Source organism: Passer montanus, unplaced genomic scaffold, assembly GCF_014805655.1.
Source record: "Passer montanus isolate IOZ18808 unplaced genomic scaffold, ASM1480565v1 scaffold146, whole genome shotgun sequence".
In the NCBI taxonomy this organism is placed as follows: domain Eukaryota; kingdom Metazoa; phylum Chordata; class Aves; order Passeriformes; family Passeridae; genus Passer; species Passer montanus.
The window spans coordinates 754895-777224 of NW_024361607.1; the positions used below are offsets into that span (position 1 = coordinate 754895).

The window sequence follows — 22330 nt, forward strand, 5'->3', positions numbered from 1 at the left end:
CTGCCCATTTTCTGACTCCACCTTCTCTGCTGCTCAGCCTCCTCAGTAGACAATGTTTTTCCATTTAATTTTATGAGACTAATGAAAGGCATTTTCATCCCTTCCCCCAGGACTGGAGAAGAAAAGCTCACATCTGGAGGCTATTCACAGCTGGAAGAGCTCTTCTGACCTTCCTAGCTTTGAAATCCAATCCATGTAACCTTCTGTTTAAATACTCTGTTGCAGACATGGCAGGAAGAGTCTTTGTGAGGGGAGACTGAAGAAACCAGTGACTCTGACATCCTTTTGCAAATGAGAGACTTCAAGACTTTCTTCACTACAAGGGAATTTTTGTTTGGGTTTAGGGGCTTCCTTGTTTCGAGGTCTCCAAATACACATTTTGGAAGCAATTACAGAAGGGAGCCTTCTTCTGAGGTGTTAAATGTACTCAGCAACAGTTTAAATGAGTTGTCTGAAACATTGCATAGGTTCCAACATCCACAACTGACTTTGTCCAGATGGTCCAGCCAGTGGCCTGTGGGGCTGCATTTTGTCTGTAGAACAGTTCAACCAGGCTGCTGGTGACTTCCACCACTGAAGAATAAAACTTCATGTTTCTTGAATCCTCCTTGCCTCCTTAGAGTAAATTGCTGTAATCTGACCCCTGCTTGCCAAGAAGCTGGATAATTTGTAATTCAATTTTAAAAACCTCAGAACGAACAGAAACTTACTTGTTATCACTGGGTTTGCTTAGCCTGTACAGGCTTTCTTCTATGACTACACGGTGGAGTGCTTTACAGTGCTTACAACCACTCATCATTGTCGTAAATGCCCCTGTCATGACTAATAGGACAAAGATCATTGAACTGGTGGTCTGGAATTTAAAGCCTGGCACAGAGGACGAAGGTGTGTCTTTTCCCTAAAGTAATTAAAAAAAAAAAAAAAAAAAAGTGAGGGGGGCGTCCTGTTTGTTCCCCAATGGGAGTCTGTGTGTTTTTATGGCCTAAGAATGGCCAGCAGCTCCCTGTGGCCTTCCTGTGGGAGTTCATTGATTTTCACCACTAGCCTCAAATGTTTCACCTTGCATTGGATCTCTGGGACCTGAATGGGTCCAACTACCTTAACTTCTGGCACCACACCAAGGTACTGCTTGCTTCCTTGCCTGGAAACATCTGACTTGATGTTCCTTCTTGTATGGCAAATCTGAACAGACTAGAGAGGCTGTATTCTTCTATGTTAGCATAATTTGGGAAGCATTTGTGGCTGGTTCTTGAATTTTTACTCTTAAAGTAAGCGAACCCTATTCTGAAGAGAATAGATGTATTGTGCATGTACATGCACTCACTGGAAGAATATATTATAACAGATCTGTCTCCATTTTCTAGTCTTCAGACTCAGAGAGACTAAAGGCATCCATTCACCCTTTGATAAGTTAACTATTGCAGGATGTGATTTATGCTGTTCTGTTTCACGTCATACCGCTACAGGCCCTGATCAGCTCCCGTGTCATAGCTCAGAGGATAGCAATAAACCACTGAACAAGAGTGGCTTAACCCACGACAGATTTTACAGGTACTTGTCTGACTCAGTTTAGCTTTCCAGGCTGCCCCACAAATGTAAAGTAATTTAATGGTCTGCACATACCTGGGCCATATTCAGCCTGTGTGCTACCTCAGTTTGACTCACATATTGTGACTGTTTTTGACTCACATATTGTGACTGTTTCCCTGGTAAACCTGCTGAAAGACCAAGGGGTTAATAGCTCTGGAGAATAAGTGACTATTTTTTTCTTTCCTCAATCTTGAATTGCTCTTTTAGTGAGACAGAACATCTGGAATAAACATGTATTTTGGGGAATATGGCTGCTTGTGCCTAGAGCTATGTCTCTATATCCTCATAGAGCCAGGTGAATACCTTTGTAGCACTGGAATTAAATTTATGCTGGCATGAAAGGCAAGCACAATGCTTATTACTCTTACTGACAACTTATTCTAACAGTCTGAGGAAACAACCCAAAACATATTATTACTAATGATTATTACTGTTATCTGCTCTATGGCAATGCTGAGAAGCCAGGCCCCAGTGTGCCAGAAGCTGTTCAGAAATGGAATCAGCCACCACTGCCCTTGGAAATCCAGGTGATATTGAAAGGCAGTAGTCATCACTAGCATGGCTGTCAATGAGATCTGTGTCCCTGTTTCAGAGTGCAATAATTGGCCTGAAAGAAAACAATTTTATTTTCATAATTCTCTTCAGTTTTGATACTCTGGGGAGTATTTCTATACAAGTGACACTGACCTTCGTACTGCGGTTATTCTGTTTCTGGTTATCACAATGCTGTCATTAGGAGCAGCAAGACCTGCTTCTGGAGGTAACCAATCCTACTGGTACAGTCCCACTGGGATAGTAGCTTCTTTGCCTGCTATGGCAGCTGGACATGGTCACTGCTGCAGCTCCCACAGACTGCTCTGGGATTGTGATTCCTTAATAATTCTGAAAATCTGAGTCTTGCTCCCAGTACTGCAAGTGCTGTGCTTCCTTTTGACAGGGTGGTGAACCAAGTCAGGGCAGGGCTGGACAGGCAGCTCTGCTGAAGTACTGGGTTTGCATGCACAATGATGAAACTTTGTCTTGGAACGACAGAGGCGAGTGGAATATGCTGCTTAAGGGAGAAGATCCAGAAGAAAGTATCTGGTTGTAGTGGAAAGAAAGGAAATTTTTAGTTGAATATCAGGACTGACTTTTGTTGGTGTGTGGAGTAGCTTCCCAAGGGAAACCCAGTAATGGAAACCTATTGTTTCTGGTCTCCAATCCTGGACTGGACACAGCAGGACATACTGCAGGCCAGGAAATTAACTTGCTTTGTCTGGGATTAAGACTATGGGTGTAATTCTGCACCACAAAAAACCAATGTGTGTTGCCAGTGACCAAAGGGAATACGGGTTTCTTCAATCCAGTAACCCAGTGCTGATTTTCCATCACTCCTCTGCACTCTAAGGTGTTTCTTATCAGTGCAGTTGTGTCATGGGTATATCCAAACCCATGCCCTTCCATTCAATTCTTCAGGCAGCTGTTAAGGAATGGTTCTGAGAATTTCAGATGCACAGAGCATTAGAAGAAGAAAGCCATATATACTTCTCACCCACAGGGATGGGACAGAGCACATCTTTGTTGTGCATGAGGCTTGCTAGACTGTGCTCATTTCACAGAATTTCAGAATGGTTAAAGTTGGGGAAGACCTCTAAGATCATCAAGTCCAACTGTCCAGCCAGCACCAGCACCATGTTCACCACTAAACCATGTCCACAAGTTCTGTTGATTAAATGAAACTCACCCTGGCCTCTGATGTGGCAGAGCCAGGGAAGGCAAAAGCAAAGGAATTGATGCCCTGCTACCGGGCTTGGTCTTACTTCCCTTGTGCACCCTGCTGCCCTGGGGCTACTCTGCCCAGCAGCCCTTACAGCAGAGGTAGGTGACTATTTTTGCTTTTTTGTGCTAATGACTGGTCCCAGTAGACACCTGTCTCTTGCCAGGTGCATCCCAGCACAGCTGTCCTCCTAGTTCTTCCCTGTGTTCCCAAATGCTAAGGTGTGTTAGTAGTGGGGTACACAGGGCAGTGGTGAGAAGGGCGGAGGCAAATAACTGTGGTTTTAAAAGTAAATAATTTATGCAACAATAACCTCTCCACCCAGGTAATCACCTCGAACAAACATTCTGCATGTCAAAGGTGTTTCTGGAGATAAGGGTTAGCACAATGAGACTCCTGCTTTCTTGGCTTTATCTAGTGCTCAGAACTTAATGCCACCTTGCTCTCTGCTGAAGGCAAAGTTGTCCCTTTAAGTGCCCCAGCAGAGGTTACTAGTCAGGGGCAAGACTTCAGGGGGAAGTCTTTGCACTGACAGTAAGGACAGTAAGCTTCCAGTATGCCAAGTGTGGTGTTTTCCAAGAGGGCTGAATGTAGCCCCTGAAACTTTGCCCATGATATGGATACTGAAGTATTTGCCTTGTGGAGAAAACAGACAGATATGGAGAAAAATACATTCTGATGGCTGGGAAGTTAAGCTCACAGCTGCAAATTGTACTTGTGCTTGCAAAGCAAGCTGAGGCTTTTTTTTTTCTTTCTTTCTTTTTTATTACTAATACTGGTTGATGGAGAAAATTTCTATCTCCTGGGCTACTTGACCATGGAGAGCTCAACAAAAGAAGTCCTGGAGTTTGCTGCTGAAGGTTCAAGACTCAGCCTTGTGACCTTCCCGTGGTACACTGACAGGCCATTACCATGTTGTGATGGTTGCCTAGCAAGGCAGTGACACTTGTGCTGAGGCACAGTGACAGCTGTGTCACACCTGCGGGCTGGTGAGGCTGAAACTCCTTAGTATTTGTTTTGCAACAGCCCTAAGTCAGTGGGAGCTGGTGCAGTGACAGGGTGACACTGTCTACATGCTCACCTAACTTGTAGCACTGAGTGCCCTGCAGTGGCTCCCTGGCTTGGTGTGACCAGCAGCCCCAGGAACAGAAGTGACGGAGCCTTGCTGCGGTCACAGAGGCAAAGAGACTGAGCAGGAGCTATTTTTGTGTTGGGATGGAATGAACAAGACCATGGCATGTTAGAGTCCATGGGCTGTGATCTAGACAAGTTCTTGTGGGTGGCAGGGTTAATAATAAATAACCAAATAACCAACAGCACTGCTGCTGCACGGCTGGAAAGTGTGTCATTGGTTAGACCTCAGAAAGTACTGCCAGGGGAGATCCTCCTATTAGCTTCTAGGGGGGTTCCTATGGATGTCATCTTTTATCATCTCCTGAACTCATTTATAAGGAAAATTTAATTTCTGCCATATCATTGTGTATCACACAAAGACAGGAGGAGGACAACAACAGTAAGGTCAGCTCAAACTGCACAGATGGATCTCTTCAGTGCATTTAAACAACAAAATGCTGTGGCTGCCTTCTTATAGCAAAGTGTCTATTGGGATGTGACAGGGAGATTGGAGACAGTATCCTGTCTTACAGTGCCACTATAGAGGATATGGGAATCAAAATAAATTGGCTCCAGGCTAAAAAACTCAAGAGATTAGGAAAGACATCACTTTGAAATGTATGAGGGAAATAGTGAGTGGGACAACATTTTCATTGTTTCAGTCCCACAACTTCTGTGTCCAAGCTGAACAGTGGAAGTATAACTTGGCATCCTCTAAAGTCTTGACCCCCTGAGAGCTCATATCAGGGACAAAATTAGTGTATTCTCCAGTAGGCACAAATGTGGAGGATCCTTGACCCTGGAAATGAGGTGTACAGGTGAGGACTTGTGCCTTGTGCTGTGCTCCTAAGAGGAAAGCAAACTGGGAACAGCCAGCAGTACAGGCCTGGCTGGTGAGATCATGCTGGAGTACTGGCTTCTATTTCCCTGTCTGAAGTTCTCAAAAGATGCTAAAAACTGGAATGGACTCAAAATGTAGTTTATGTAAAAGAAAGTTAGAAATTTACTTAATCGAAGTCCACAAATATTTCACTTGAGAGATAAATTTATAATAGTAAACAGTGCTGGAAGAAAAGGTCTTGTTAAAATCTAGGTTACACCTACACTGGTAAATAAAGTGATCCAGGGTTAGCGCGCTGAACCTGAGGGCAGGTGGCACAGCATTCATTTGCATAAAACTTCTTCTCCCCCAGAGAAGGTAGCCTTGCCCAAATAACCTGTGGGGAACAATGCCCTGACCCATGCTGTCAGAGTCAGCCCTGCTGTTAGGAGAGTACCCTCCTGCTGTTCAGAGAGCACTGGCTGCCACATGCCAGAACTTGCCACAAAGCATGTGAACAACATGGAAAATTGCCTGTCAGGGCTTGTGCATGTCTTGAACTGCTTGGGTTGCCAATAGAGAAGTCACCTCACTGGCTGGCAGCGAAGACCATCTAGAAATAGGGTGTGCACTCCAAACTCTGAGGTTGGTTAGCTACTGGAACAGTTTAGGGATAGTAAATTCCTTGTCATTTGAAGTTTTTCAGCCCAGCTTGGATGTCACCCTAAAAAGACAGAGGTTTAAGAGAAACCATGGCCACAATGTGGGCAGGAGAAACCCCCAGGGTGAATGCTGTGCACGGGGTCAGAGCAGGTATCTGCTGTGTCCGGCTGATGCCTCTGTGTTCCTGAAAGATGTGACCACTACAGGGAAAGCCTCTGTGAGAACCTCCAGAGGATTGTAAAGAGACTCATTCTCCTTCATCACTGCTAGGAGCCCTAAGCTCTGTGGAAAGCACTCGATTAAATCTGCCTCTGGGATAGAAGATTGAAGTGGCACTCCCTGCATTCCCTGCTGCTCTCTTCTGTGGGAAGTCTGAGCGCCTACACACAACCTTGGAGCTTAGAGAGGCTCTGGGCTCAGAAAAAGAGAGAGAAGCTTTTTGGGGGTGGACATGGGCATCCCAAGCCATGGCTATTTTCCAAGCAGTGGTGGAATAAGCTGGCTAAGATCCTGCAGACATCAGGTCACTTTCCCTGCCTGTACATTTTGGTTATGGGCTAGTGAGCTGGGTGTCTGAGTCAGGACACCAGTGAACGCCTGGGAAGGTGGAGAAGGAACAGTACAGGAATCTTCCCATTAGGAAATACAGTAAACAAAACCAGATTGGATGTATGGCTCCTTTGACACCCCTGCCTACTCTTTCCTGAATACATCCCCAAGGCAGAAATTGGTGCTGTCTGGGACAACCTGTACCTTACCAGATTTGATCTGCGACCCACAGGTTTTTTCTTTAGCAACAATGAAAAGACATCAGTAGCTCTTCTGTTCTAGAGGATCTCAAAGCTTCTTGAGGACCTCAGAAGAGCTTTTGAAACAACAGTCTCTAGATCTTCAGAGCAGAGTTTAAGCCAGCTGTAAAATTGGCTGAAAAGGTCTGTGGGGAACTTCACTATAAATTTTAATTTTCATTTAATAATTAAAAAATGCTTTTTAATATATGAAGAGAGGGAGCAGATCTGTTGGAGCAGATCTGCTCCAACAAAGCCATGAAGTACACATTTAATGTCTGTAACAGACTGTGGGTGGAAAGAAACACCAGTAAGCTCAGGAATGGTTTCATTTGGAATCTCAGCAATATTGTACTTCCCACGTCACCTTTGTACCAAACCTGGAGCACGGTGATTGCAGAGGGAGCTGTTTTCCTGGTCTGCTGTGCTAGCCCTAGAGGTGTTCCAAGGCTGGAATAATAAATGTGGTACAGTAGGATTTACTTCACTCTCCTAGGGCCGATTGGGAAATGCTCAATAAGGTTGGACCTCAGGTGTCCCTTAGCAGAGCCCAAGGGCATCCTTAGGATTGCAACACAGACAGATTTACCAGGCTGGTGAAGGGCCCTAGCACAGGGCAGTCAGCTGCTTTGAAAGGGGTGTGGCTGACCCCTGACTGCATCCAGTCATGAACTGAAATGCTAGGGATGTTGAAAGTCAGGATTGAATGGGTAAAGCTGTGCGTGAGGCTTCATGACTGATGGGAGTAATTGAGGATATTTATTGTCCAGCCCTGGACTGGAGTGAAAGACCAGCTCTTCAATCCCTTGTTTTAATCCAACCCTCTGAAATCTGAGTTCAAATCAAAGCAAAACAGAAAATTCTTGCTTTAAAGACAAGGAGAGTGGGAGAGAAGCCCCTAATCAAAATGTTCTGGTAATTGAAAACTCTGCTGGTGAAAACTAATTATTGGAGAGTCATGCAGAGAGCAGGAGCTGAACCTTCCCACTTCTCACCCAGAGCTGAAGACTGACCATGAGTGAGGGCAGCACACTTAGGCAGTGTCACTGCTCCCTCTGAGCCACCCTCTTTACCACTGACCTAGCCCCTAAATCGTCACCATGCTGTCCTCAGTGTATCTCACCCATGTTTCAGCCTGGTGGGAGCAGTCCCTCCGAGCTGTGTTCTTTTCTCTTCTCTCCAGCCAGTCTCCTAGTTTCATAGCCTGTTCCAGGCTGAAGACTTCTTTTTTTTTTCTCCTTTGTGTCATCCAGGAAACACACCCACCTCTCTTGCTCCAGCCTCATATTCTGCCTCACTCAGAGATTCTGTAATTCATGTGAAGGAATTTCAAGCAATGCTAACTGTGGCAATTTTTTAACCATGGAAATTAGAGATTGGAAAATCTTGCTAGCTCATCCAGTCCATTATTTTACATTCTAGACTAGCCCAATTCCTGCAAGATTCTTGCCTGCAATACATTTTCCAGTGCATTATCCAGCCTGCTTCCCTTGCTTCCCATGAGAAACTGTACCACAGGGGACTACTTTTCACTGTTTGGAAGAGGTTTCTGAAGTTTTTTTTTTCCATTCTGCCTGACCTAATTTCTTTAAGTTCTGCCTGTGGTAACATGCTAGCTGGATTCTCCTGCCTTCTTGCTTACCTTGTCCAGGTGATGGCAAATAATTCTTGTTCAGTCAAGCTGTTTAGCCACAATGCTTAATGCTTAGTTGTAAAGCTCAGCAATAATAGTCCTTGGCTACCTGGAAAAGACTGAAGTTGAAATTAGCATGTTAATGGGTACACAGAGCACAGCAGACATTGCTGGTGGTGTTGCCTCTTTCTCATAACAGTCACTTGACACACTCCATCACAAGGTCTGGCTTTGGCTGCTTTTGCCTTTGCCAGACTTGAAACCAACATCATCTAACTCATGTCTGCTTCAGTAGTTTTATAGGGCTCTTTTTGTTTTTGTTTTTAATTTCAGTCATGACCACTTTGCTATTTCTTGAGAACAAGGCTGGCAGGGGAACATTCTGTTTTATCCACATTTTAAAAATCCTAATTACTTTTTCTTTAAAAAAACCCAACAAACCACATTTTGAGCAATGTCTTGCATTAAAATAAATCACACTTTTTCTGTCAGAAACAGATCTTTTGTCATATATGACAAAGGTCCCTGCAAAGTTTCCTAAATAATAAGGTTTTGAGATATTGCAGCTTGGGCCTGCTCAGAAAAAAATAATGGGGAATAATGGGGGCTAGGAAGGATTGTTTTGTTGTTGTTGTGTTTGTTTTTTTTTTTTTTTCTTTTTTTTTGTTTTGTTTTTTTTTGTTTTGTTTTGTTTTGTTTTTTAACTGTGAGTCTGATGGAAAAAATAGCACATCGTTTAAGACCCAGGTTATAGTGTACTTGCACAAAGGCCCCTGGCAGTGGCTGCAGGGTTACCTTGTTCTGGCCTCCCTTGGGCCAGGATGCTGTCACTGTGTCTGGCCCCTCCTTTCCATGGCTGGGTCACCCTTGGGAACTGATGTCCTTGGCCCTTGCATGGAACTGGGGTTACCTGGGCATGCGGAAACCCGGCTATGAGGAAACAGGGAAGTGTGGAGAGAGGAGGAGAGAGAAAACAAAAAAAAAAAAAAAAAAAAAAAAACACCAAACCTAAAGAAAGCCAATTAAAAAAAAAAAAAATACAGCAAAAGAGAGGCAGACGCCCAATTTCTCTGCTGGCTGTCTCCAAAATATTTTGTGTTTTGTTTCCAACCACTGGGGCACTCCTTTCCCTCAGGACTTGTAGGGAAGCCTGGGTGCCCTGAAACTCCCCTGGCACAGCATACACGTGCTGTATCCACCCCATGTCCATGGCAGTGATACCATCTGATCCTGGCATTCCTTGCTCCCACTGGGCCTCCCAAACTGGTGTCACTGCTGCCCTGTCCTGACCTGTCTCCTCCCTGGAGCACAGGTGGCTGCAGCGTGCTGCCCACCACGGGAGGCATGAGCCATGGAGATGGGATTTGACAGCAGGACTGTCTGTGAAGCCACAGCTCCAGAATGCCATAAAGGAATGGAGAGGAATCCCAAATCCTCATCAAATCTGAGGTAAAAAGGAGATGCCCTCAATCCTGGATAATTATCAGGATATCCAGAAAGACAAAAGGCACAATTGTAACATCTAGCTTGATTGTTTTCAAAGCACCCACTGTAAGAAAACGCCTGTGCTCAGCACTGTAAGGAAAGCTGGTCTCATTATTCTCTTCAGACAGCATATTAGACCTTGACTGCTCTGACCTGTGCTTGCTAGCACCCTTGCTCTGTCAGGGAACCCAGCCTGAGACACTCGCTCGTGCCTTCTGGCCACCATGCTTACTGCATTACTTGCCATGCTGCCTCTTTATTCACTAATCCTTCCCCTCCCAGTTTTCTCTTCCTCCCCCCCTTTTTTTTTCTCTTGTCAAAGCAAGGAGTTTTTAATAGCTAAAGAACGAAAACACCTCCCACGCCTTGCCTTAAAAAAGCTAACTCTCTGTCTTACTCACTCTTTTAGATTTCCAAACCTTTCCTGCTAGCTTAGATGTTTCGTTTGAGGCACTGGTTCCTCAAATACTAGCATGTGAGTAGAACCTTAATGAACTATGTAGCTCCAATGGCCTTGAGAGGACAATCCATGTGAATAAATAAATGAGATGTGGGATGGACACCATGGCATTTGGAAGAGATAGAAAAGTTTTCTGGTTTACATTGTGTTTTGGTTGGAAAAATAAGATAGTACAAAGGACTGTATTCCAGGACTGAGTGGTATCTCCCTCACAAAAAATTTTAACAGGAGGCTTGAAGTTCTTCAGGGTGCTAAGGTCATAGTGATGCAGATTGATTGATTAAATAATCTTTGGAGGCTTCCCCTAACTCTGCTTATTCTGATTCCCCATGGTGAAGTGGAGGAAAAGATAAATTGAAGCAAAGAACAATTGCTTTCGCTTTCTCATTTCCATGAGTGAAATCAAAGCGCAATTGTTTCAAATATTTTTTTTTCTTTAAAACATATTCAACGTATACTTGAGTCCAAGATCTGCATCTGTGTGAGGTACTCTCTGCACAGATTAATTTTAGGTCCTCTAATTTTTTCATGACCAAAACAGAATGTCTTTGTGGTGATTCCAGTATCAGAAAGGATCCCCTGTGCTGTAGATTTGCATCTGTGGGAATGACTCCAAAGACCCAACTCCACAGTGTGTGGAAACAAGGGCTACTTTAAACTATCAATCCAGCCATAGCCGTGTGGAGCTTAGCACAGTTTGCTCCTTTCCTGGACTTAGGTTTGTACCCTGCATTGTGCTCCATACTGCTGGAGTGAAATTCCTAGCAACACCCAATTAAAACAAGCACTGAATGTTTACTCCCCATCACTGCCACTGCTTTGACTGCAGTGTAAATGCACCACTAATGACTTGGCCGATGGGAGGGGAAAATGATGTGTCAGAGCCAAGTACAGAACTAGGAATTTGGGCCACCAGCCAGCTGGTTAGATCACAGTGTGTGCCTCTAATGAAACACATTGATTTGTGACTCTTACAATAACTTTTTTTGGAAATCACTTCACTGGGTATTTTTTGCGTGTTGGAGCAGCCTGGTCAGGTTGGAAAACTAAAGCAGACACTGTTTACAGAGCAAGAGCAAAAATTTAAGAATTAAATTAATTAATCATTGGAATAACTTTTCTAAGGATGTGGTGGGTTCTCCATCATATTCTGCTGCACAGTCAGTACGAGATAGTTGTATAAAATATGTGCTATAGCTCTGGTAGGAGTTCTGTGTATGACTAGAAGTGATTATCCAAAGTCATTTGGGGTCTGTTACATCTGAGAGGAGACTGTGTTGTTACAATGGTTCCTCTTGATGATAAAAAACCTCAGGAGCCTGTGGTAGTCATTGGGCTTGGGTGTTTGTGATTCTGAGTAGTAACAGACTGAGATCTTGTCACTGGTAGATTTAAAAGTAGCAACAATTTTCAGAGAGGGGACTACCAAATTACAAAGGCTCATTCTGCAGAAGTGGACGCCCTGCCAATCTAGTGGCTGATATAATGTGCTGTGATGATTTAGCGAGCTCTGAAAGAATTAAACCATCAATAAAATGACAGACTTGGTACATTTCAAAGCGTCTGATCCGATCTCATGGAATTTCTTGGCTACTACATGCTCAGTTAGACACAAAGACAGGGGGGTGAATCCATGATCACCTTGTAGTATTTCACTGGATGCCTCAGAAGAGCAGATGGGAATAGTGAGCAGTGGATAAGGTAAGCATTTATCTGCTTGAAGTTTTGTACCTTTTGTAGTACAAAAGACCCTTTTCTGGACTGGCACCTCTTTAATATCCTTATAGATCTATGTATAAATTTGTGATTTTCTTGTCTGTTTACAGTTATGGTTAGCTAAATTACCTAAATACTATTTTTTTCTGTGCTCTGGTGAACACATCCTAGAATTTAAGTACTCTGTGAAAAGCAACCCCCTAGCCTTATATATAATATATAGTCTTATATTTCCTATCCAGAAATTGAGGCACCTAGAATCTCTAGTGAGTCCTCAAAGTCTTTGTTGCTGCATCTGATTTTTTTCCTTTTCATGTCTGCTTTCTGTGTGGTTTTTGAGTGCCTGATAACCATAAAGATAAGGAAAAAAATCCAGCCAACTAACACTTGTTTCAAGAAAAAAAAAAAAGAAGGAAAAAAAATTAGTTAGGTCCAAACTGACTGACTTGTTTGTCCATCTTTAAGATGCATTTACTTAGTCCAGTTCAATCTTTATTAATGCTGCAGTCTCAGTGTCTAGCAATGTAAGCTGATCATCTTAAAAACAGAATTCACCTTTAAATGTGCTTAGACTAGAAAAAAATATGCCTGGTGAGGTCATTTTCAGAGCAAGAGTTAATGCATCATGCAAACAGCTAAATAAAGGTTACAATCTGAGTGGAATTATTCAGAGCTCAGGGAGAAATCTGGCATTTGCAGTCTGTCACTGGGTTTGAGAAGTCTGGCTCTCTCCATGTCACTGTCACTCGGGAGACATCCTGCTTTCTGCGCGGCAGTAAGGGAGGGGACTGCGGCTCCGAATGATCTTCCTGTAAAAACAGCAAAAACAGGAGCGGTGGGAAGTGTCATGTGCGAGGAATGTGTGGAATGAGGGGTGAGTATGAGCCTGTCTTTGTCCAGTTTTCACAGAGCAACTCTCTGTGGGTGTAAATAGCCACCCTTCCTCCTGTGCTTTCCTCTTCAGGTCAGCTGAAGAGCCAGTGTCAGGACACCAAATGGTCCCTGACGTCCCTGGAGCATCACTGCATGGGGGGTATGGGGAGTTGCGTGCCTCTTGAGAGCCACCAGTAAAATACTGCAAGTTTTGGGCCCTATCTGGCAAGGTCTCCTTGACCTTCTATTCCACCAACATCCCTGGGAGTTGAATTTGTCACTTTGGGGCAGGATACACCCAAACCAGGGTGTAGATGGTGATAGAGCCAGGATAAAAATACATCACTTTTCAACCCAAGCTTCTTTAGAGTTGGCAATCTCCACAGTGGTGCTGTGTGACAGTTTTGGGGGTTTTGCATTTTGTTTCCTTGTTTTGTTTCTATAAGTCAAGCATTTGGCTGATTGCACAGGAAATCAACTGCTATGGGCATTCACTTCAATGGACGAATTTTAAACGAGTCACCAGGGACTGGCTGCTGCTGAGTTCAAAGAGAAAGAGACATCCAAAGTCTCTAGCCAAGCCAAATTATGGTGGGAAATATCAGATACAAAGAGGGGAAAACTGAAGGCACAGCAGGGTGAAAGACAGATACAGATGATTTTTCTGCCTATAATAGGTCAGATTGAGGTGAGGTTAATATAAAAAATGTTAAAAAAACAACCAACCAACCAAAATCCAAACCAAAACCAGATAAAATCCCCATAATTTTGTGAAGGGGAGTTTGTTGAACATCAGGAAACATGCTCTGGTGTTGGTGTTCCATGAGTTGTGCGCAGTAATCTGGGGAAATTTAATGTGATACTTGACAAAATATTGTGAAAAGTGTTAGAAAGAATAGTTTCACGCAGGGCAGCAAAGGTGAGCAAAAGCCAAACTCCTGCAATCATTCCTTTTTTTTTTCCCCCAGTGATTTCAAGTGTTCCCATACTCAGCTAATTCTAAGAGACGGACCCACGCCCCATTTCAGAGTCAAGGTAAAGAGTTTGTGTTCATCAAAACGTTAAAAAAAAAAAAAAAAAAAAAGAAAAAAGGGGATGGGGGGAGGAATTTCAAGGGAAAGAATAGACGTTTAAACTTTGGTGTTGCTTTCCCCCAGCATACATGTGAGCAGCAGACACTCCCAAAAGGAAGACTAGAGAAAGATTGCCATCTTCTGGAAGGATAAATATCTACCATTATTCAGAATACTAAATCTGCTACAAGCATATTTTTTAAACCATAGGATATTTCTGATCAATTTATTTCCCAACAAGAATTCTTATTAATATAAAATTAATTTAGTTTTATTTCATTGATATATATGCCAGGAACTCAGCTTTAGAAACTCACAGAGAATCTTGGGTTTTAATGATACTCTAACCAAGCCTAAAATTAGGAAAGTGTTAAGGATTATCAGTAGAGATGGACTTTATTTATTCTTGAGCTCGTAAGCCAGTCTTCTTTTTTTTTTAACCAAGCATTTAGAAGTTAAATTTAAGGTGTCCAGATGCGGACAGACTGCAAAAAAGAAAGCAAAAAAAAAAATCACTCTCCTTTTAAATGGCATCTGCTGTTGTTCTACCTACTCCAGTAAATTAAGTACATCTGTTTCAAACAGAACCTTTTTATTAATCAAAAACCTGCAGGCGGTCCATGGAGCACAGGGACATCCAGCATTGCTTTCAGTTAGTCCGTCTTAGAAACGCTTATCTATATTAGAGGAGTTTATGCAGTGCCTGGGATTAAATAACCACGGAGCTGCTGCCCATTCTGCTCAGGGCAGGAAGGGTCAGGAGCCCGGCACAGCACAGCCCATGTGCTGGACCGTGAACTTCTCCGTCTGCTGCCCGTGCTCTGTGGGGCTGTCACAGGCTGTGCTGTCACCCAGAGCTATTCCTGCACCTGCTCCAGCCTCTGCGCTCTGGTGTTGGACACGGGGGATGACAATGGATGGACCACTGGTTTCCTCTGTCTTGGCGGAGCAGCATGCAGGGAATCTGCCTCGTTCCCTCCCAGTGGTGGTACGAGTTTCACCTGCTTGGCACTGGGCAAAGAGTTTGTGGGGAAGACAGGATGTGTATTCCTTTGGGATGTTCCCCTCCCTCGCAGTTTGATTCAGTGCAGCTCTGCTCCAGGGTGTATAGTACATTCTCATGAGACGTGATGTCATTCTTACTTTTCATGGGTTTGATACCACACAGGTATTTTGAGAGCCTTTAAACTTTCAGGACAAGAGCTCAGACTTGTGAGACTTTGTGTCAATGTGAATTTCCATCACTTCTTACTAGGTTCTGAAATTCATCCAATGTGAACCAGCTGGGATTCCCAGTGACCTTCATATTTTGGTGAAAGATGCCACTACAAGTGACACTGGCAATCTACCTCATTCTCCTATGCTATTGGCTTTCTCCTTTGACTATTGGCTTGACTTGCTGCAGTTTCAAATACCCCCTTTGTGGTAGTGATGCCATGGTGTCAGTCTGCCACTCAGCAGCTCTTCTGCTAAGGGACTCCTTTTGGCATCAAAATTTCCAGTGCCCATGGGAAGAGCTGTATTGGTATCTCTTCAGGGACTGAAATCCTCAGTCCTCAGAGCAGATGCAATTGCATAAACTTTCCCCATTTTTTCTTTTATGCTGACCTTTCTGCAGCTATCAGGTGTGGCCAGGAAGACATCCTAGAGCTAGGATGGTTTTGGTCTTTGCCATTCCCCTGAGACAGTGTAACATGAAAAGGGTGACCTGATGCCAAGGGTGCTGGCAGTTTCCCAGCTAAGGCCACTCCTTCCCTGTAGCATTGGCCAAAGCTGCCATCTTCCTCCATACAAGCTCCCAAATAGCCACGACATGGGGATGTCTGGAATCTTTCAGGGTTTTAAAGAAACTTCCTACTCAGTTAATACAGATCACTCTTCTGCACTTAATCCCAACCCGCCGCACCAATCGCTTCCCATATAATCTCCCAGAGCAGCTGTGCTGTGATTGCATTGTGGATTACAAAATAACCATTTTCCACAAAACAGCTGCTGATCAGAAGGATAGCATTTAATAATTACTGGCGAGGAGAAGGGGAGGGGACCAGACAAAGGAGGAAAGGATTTTGCAGCAATTGGTTTCTTGGAGGATATAGAGATGAACAAAACAGCAGACAAAGCGTGAGTCCCACTTCTGTGCTGTTCATCCAAATTAACAGGACTTCAAAGACTTGCTGCTAAGGTAAATTCAACTATCATTACTTTTGGGGCTATCTAGATATTATGGTTGGTTGCTATCAGTGAGTTGGCTTTTGTGGAAGGAAGCTTTTCTAACAATGTTTTCAGGAAATAGTTCAGATTTGCTTCTCATTCCATATGTCTTCTGCATCCTTGATCCACTTCCTACTTCTGACTCATTTGTTTCTTGTACTTTTTATGTCTTTTCCTTAACACTCTTCCTGAAATTATACGGCCTTTCAACTACTGTCATAAATCAGCTGGAGAGAATATTTTTCCCACTACTGAAGATTTAAATTAGAAAGATGAGTTTTGTAAATATTGTGAGTAGAATTTTTTTTTGTTAAATAAAAGCATTAGCAACCTAAAACCTGATGACAGAAAATCTTATAATTAAGCATTGATGAAAAACTGAAAAACTTTGTGTGCTGAAGGTTTCAATTTTCAGGTGAAAAACTGTGGTTTTGAAAAAAGCAATTTTGTCTTCAACTTCCTTTTCAGTCATAAGCCAAACGTTCTACCAAAAAAACTTTCAGTGAAAAGTTTGCCATTTATCTTAGCCAGAAACTCTTCCTAGTAGGTGTCCTCTCTTTGAAAATGGTGATATTCTACACGCCTTCTAATCATGAAAGCCATTAGTTATGGCATCACTAAGATGTTACCATCTCCAGGGTGCAGACAGAAATGTCCTGGTGAAGAGACGAAAGAAGCCAGAGTATGAAACCATATAGGAAAATTTCAGGAGCAGAGTATTTTCTTGCTTTCAATGAGGGTTTTCAGGGTCAGGCACTGCTTTCTCAGTGTGATGAGATGCTAATAAGGTCCTGCTTTTCAAGAGGAGCTTCATCACTGCCTTTGTTGACTGTGTTTCCAAGCTTGCTGGGTAGAAGAAAAAATCATTCTAACTGCACCACTTTTATCTGTGGTGCAGTCACAGACAATGCAAAGCTGGGTCCTGTATTGTTTATTTATAGTGATGTCCACAGCCTGGTCTTTCTCACACGTTCAGCGTTGGGTGAGTCAGCCAAAGTTAAGTGAAGAGGACCTGCAGCAGGCAGTGTCTGTGCAAACTGAATCTGTTCATGGGTAAATAGATTTTCAGAGTCATAAATAGGAAAGGGTGGGAGTATCTGGATGAAGTTGTGCCAAACATAGGGAGTGCCACGTGGGAAGAGACATGCATTGATTACATGAAAGTTGATGTGTGGGTAGATGACATCTAATCAATCTATGGAGTGATATTTTGGGGTTCTCAGGAGTCAGTGCAGGGTTTTGCAGGAACCCTGAAGTCTTCATCTTCCCTCTGAGTGAGAAAGTCCCTGGTTCACAAACTGCTTTCTTTAATTCTTTCTTTACTGCTTTCAGTAATTCTTTGTGAATTACTTTACATGATGGCATGAAATCAGTAAGAATGTTTGTGGCAATATTCACCCTTATAGGGAAAAAACCTTTGGCACTTTGTGTGAAAGCAAAGATGCTGCCACCCCACGATGCTACCAAATTTCTGATGTGCAGATGAGAGATCAGGTGGAAGGTGCTGCTCTGTGGCTTTTACTTAAGATACCAGCTCTGGATGGCCGGGTGCTCTCTCTAAGCCGGTCACTGCTTTGATGTATGGCCTTTAGTGATATGGGAACATTTTCCTGCCTTTTCCCACTGAGAAATCACTATACTTTCTACCTCCCTAGGTACAGTAATGAGCTGCTTGAAAAACTGTTTTGGGACACTTGGCAGCAAGATTTCTCATTTAGTTGGAGAGAGCATTTGTTGTATCTCATGTAAAGGAAACACGTGGTATTCAGGGAAGTTGGTTAACAGTTTCTCCCTGTCATCTCTGAGATGAATGAAAGTGATGTTCCTTTCATTTTGCTTCCATGTTCAGACACCTCAATGCACTCAGCCCTGCTATGTCACCCTCTCTTCCCCAGTACAGATGTTCAGAATACTTTGAAATGGTTGAAGCTGACCAGGTCCACTGCCCTGGCTTTCAAGGAATGGTTCTTCCATGCTGGGTGAGCTGTTGGGATGTTGTGAGGAGGGCAGAGTGCTCATAACCCCTCCCCACAGCTGCATGCTGAGAAAAGGTGGGATTCATAAGGCCATGTGGGACAAGTGGCCGGGTGTGACGGTCTCACCTGTTTGTGTGTTGTAGATGGAGCTGCTGAAGGGACTGCCATTGCACCGTACTTTCCTGGCTGTCATCCTGAACCTGCTGGCTCTCACCCTCTCCACCACAGCCTTGCTGGGCAGCTACTGGTGCACCGGGACCCAGAAAGTACCCAAGCCTTTGTGTGGGAAGAGCAAAGCCTCCCAGTGCGTGGGTGTCCCCATGCCATCTGATGCAGATGCCAGCAATGCTTCGTCTGAGGACACAGTGCACTACAGCTGGGAGACTGGAGATGACCGCTTTGCCTTCAGATACTTCCACACAGGGATGTGGCTTTCCTGTGAAGAGAGCATGGAAGGGCCAGGTAGTGTTTTGCTCAGGCAGCCACAACTTATTGCCTTGTATTTACTCCACAGAAGTTTGAAACTGAAAGGTGGAAGGCTGAGAACACGTGGGAGAGAAGTATTCTTCCTTTTCCTAGGTGGTATCAGCCCTATGCATTGGTGCAGTCAATGTATTTCTGTCCTTCACTGGAATGTTCACAGAGCAGAGAAGTGGAGAGTGGTTGTCTCTGGTGTGCCCTTTGGTGTGGAATAGGGCCTGTGAAGTGCAAGTGATGGTGGTGGTGCCAGTGACTTTGTGATGGCACTGTCCATTGTTATGGGAATTTCCATGAGCCCCCTTTCCCCATATACCCATTCTTATACACAGCTTACTTCGTGCTCTTCAGGGTAAATTTGTGCATGTCCTCTCAGAAATCTAAGTACAGTGATTTTATGCAGATGATAATTGTTATTTATCACTGTGAGGACTACAATAGTTGGTGTTCTTAAATCATCAAACTGAGTAATTTTGTGTTTTTAAACAGAGACTGGGTTTTTCTTAAAAAACCAAATAAATAAAACAGAGAAAGGGAATTACTACCTTATACAGATACAGAGAAAACTTGGAGGATCTGAACCCAAAGGAACTAAATCTAGGAGGTAAATTGACCTGAGGATTAGAGCTGCAATACTGTAATTGTTTTTAGTTTTTGTGATATTGTGACAGGTTTCATTAGTGATTTTTGACCATGTGGGACTGGCACTGTAGATCTTGAAGTGCCAGGGACTGGTTGTGCAACCTGTACTAGAACCCTTTGGTACTTCCCTTCACCCTTGACTTGTTCCTGCCCAGACCTGCTCAAGTCCTTCTGCTGAAACCTGTGCCACGCCAGCACAGGTGGGTGCTCTGCAGTGCTCAGGTGCCCTTTACAGCCTGGCACACATATCAAGGATCAGAACTAATCCAGAAGGTGGCCAACACAGAGATTTGTATCTAAAAATAGAATTATGAAAGTCGCTTTCATCAGGACCATGCCCCTGAGCCCACCACCCTCCCTTCAGCTCTGCCCAAGTACAAACATCTCACCTTCTTTAACCAAGCCATCCTTCCAGTACAGTATTTTTCATCTCTGTTTCTGTCAGTCTGAAAATAAATAGCTGGTGAAGAAAAGCAGACAGAAGGAGGGGTTGGAGCAGAAGGGAATGTGCTTAAAACTCTCATGTCCTAACAAGTGGGCTGCTTTTTGTTATGAGCATTTCCAGAAGGGCTGTGAAAGGAGATGTGTTTATTTGGGACTGATTTGGGTTGGGTTGTGTTTCCATGATGCTTGTGGGAATGAAACTACATCCCTCGACTGATTTCTCTAAACAACTTTTCTGTTCACTGGGCAGTCCTGGAATAACCCCAGTGCCTGAAGGAACAGAGAAAGTATGTAACATCTGGATTGCAGCAGAACACTGGATAGAGCACGGGATAGAAGCACAGTCAGTCTCAGTCTCCTGCTTCCTGTAAATCACCCACCCACTACTGTGCATCTTTGAAGCAACTGCATAGACAATAAAAGCAACAAAGAAGGGACTACTCTGAACAAAAGGAGTTTGAGTTGAGCTGGAGAAAGGATTTCATTTTCAGGCTAATCGCAGGATCAGTTTAGATGAGCCATTACTGAATATCCTCATTAAAGTTCTAGGTGAAGTAGCAAATTGCAAGTTAATGAGAACCGCAGATGGCACTAAACTGGGTAGCATCCTGAGAGCTGTGGATGACAGAAGTAGCACAGGAGATTTGGAAAGATTAGGACTGGGGATAGAAATTAAGAAAATTAGATTCTTACATGAAGTGGAAAAGTCTAGGAGAAAATACTGTGCCAAGTGGAGGACAGGACCCTCAAATGCAGTAATGCAGTATGCAGGGACAGAGACTTACAGATAATAATGATGGACCCTCAGCTGAGACAGTAGTTTGCCAAAGCAAATATTAACACAATTTGTTGAAATAGCATTCCTAAAATGTGAGGATTGACGACCATATTTCTGTATGAGTCTCTGCCACAGAAGGGGGACTTACATCTCTGTCACAAAGTATTTCACTTGGGAAGTTCTTTTTTTGCTTTCTTCTTTGAGAAGCTGGGCTAGAAATGCTCTTCTGAGATTAAGGTGTGTGGGAATTCAGCAGAAATGATGGATCTGCAGTCTTTTACAATCTGCACTCTTAACAGACCTGATCATCAGTAACGTTGTGAATGAGTAGCAACAGATTTTTATATTCAGCAGAGGCTAGAAAGATTTACAAATTGTTGAAGATTTTTTTTTCTGAAAAGCTCATTTCTAGTTTTGTAGGCAAATGTTGCCTTCCCATCCTTTGCCTCAGTGAAGGTCTGGAAAGATAGAAAAAGGCCGGAGGTGAGAAGGTCTGATGGGTAGATTCAGGGATTAATTGATGTATGCACTGAAAAGAGAGTGAGATTAAGAGATTTTCTTTTCCCCTGTGTTCCTGCATTGTTTTATAAACTAAAAGCTTTGGTTTTGTGTTTCAGAAGAGAAATGCCGTAGCTTTATTGAGCTTTCACCACCAGCAGAGAGAGGTAAGAGCAAATCCCTGTATTTCACTGTATCTGCACAGTGTGCCTCCTAGGGACAGGGGACCAGCAGCATTTTGCCTGTGTGGGGACAGCAGGGTTAGTCCCCAAAGAGCCATGTATGAAATCCTGTCCTCGTGGTTGCTAAAAGAGCAAAGATTTCCTCCCAGATGTTCACATAAACCACTGCCATTTGTGAAGTCAGTGCTAGAAACCTGAGTCGCTCCAGTATGAGGTGGGATTTGTCTCATGTAGTGTTTCCTGGTCCAGGGTTGTCATCTTGCTGTAGTAAAGGGGAAGAGGATGGATGCAGCCTCAGGGCAGTCCCTCCCACACAAGCTATATGTTAACTCAGTGCTTCAGTTTTGGGGTCTAATACGATGAATCTGGAAGCTGAATCACCTCTTCTTACTTTGTGGTAAGTGAACAGGACATGTGAAAGTTATGCTTTCAAGGTGAAGTCCCTGCCTCATTAAATACAAAACTACATTAGGGTAGAGACATCACCCCTTCTGTCACTGTCACATGTCTCAAATCACCCTGCAGATAGCTTCAGTATACTTTGATGTAAGTGTACATATGCTACAGAGATTCTACTTAGTGAAGGCTTTTCAATTGGTGTGGGCTTGCTAACTATTCCCTGAGATGGAGGCTGGAGTCATTTCAGAAGATGTTCATATATGAAGGGAATGGCCTGGGGTGCAGAGCCTGTCACAGCATTCAAACCCTGAAAGCAAGGGTGTAATAAATGCTGGGAATTTGCAAGCACCATTTTCACCCCTTCCTGCACAAAGTATCATCTTAACACGATCGGTGCAGGTGCCATTGTATGGCTGGGTTAGCACTGCACAAGGGGGTGTGACTGCTGATTGTGGGATGGGCTGGCTGAGCTGCGTGCGTGCAGAGCAGCTCCACAATACACAGGCAACGTTACAAGACCAAATTACGCATCATCAGTGGGAAGCCTGGACTCACAAGGAAAATGATGCAGGGGTCTCTGTGTATGTGTGGTGCCTGCAACCTCCAGAATACTTTTGACAGTCTGACCTTTAATGAAATATTCTTCTTGATGGTGCTGCAGCAAGCAAGCCAGCTCCTTTAAACAGGGAATGCAGCTCATCTATTTCTGCTAAAGAGCTGGTTGACTCTACGGCACTAATGATGTTGAGTATT

The 22330-nt window shown here is 43.6% G+C and overlaps 1 protein-coding gene across 3 annotated transcripts in view; it reads left to right on the plus strand.

The window, feature by feature from the left end:
- Positions 1–22330, plus strand: part of GSG1 (germ cell associated 1) — a 90057-nt gene that overhangs the window by 64268 nt on the left and 3459 nt on the right. Inside the window, exons 1-4 of one of the 3 annotated variants that reach the window (XM_039700924.1) lie at positions 11887–12009; positions 13866–13932; positions 18301–18619; positions 21116–21163. In XM_039700924.1, the coding sequence (XP_039556858.1) occupies positions 18301–18619; positions 21116–21163 (367 nt within the window). In that variant the 5' untranslated portion in view covers positions 11887–12009; positions 13866–13932. Of the gene's footprint in view, positions 1–11886; positions 12010–12767; positions 12899–13865; positions 13933–18300; positions 18620–21115; positions 21164–22330 lie in introns of those variants that run through there. The other 2 variants (XM_039700922.1, XM_039700923.1) reach the window with 2 other exon arrangements.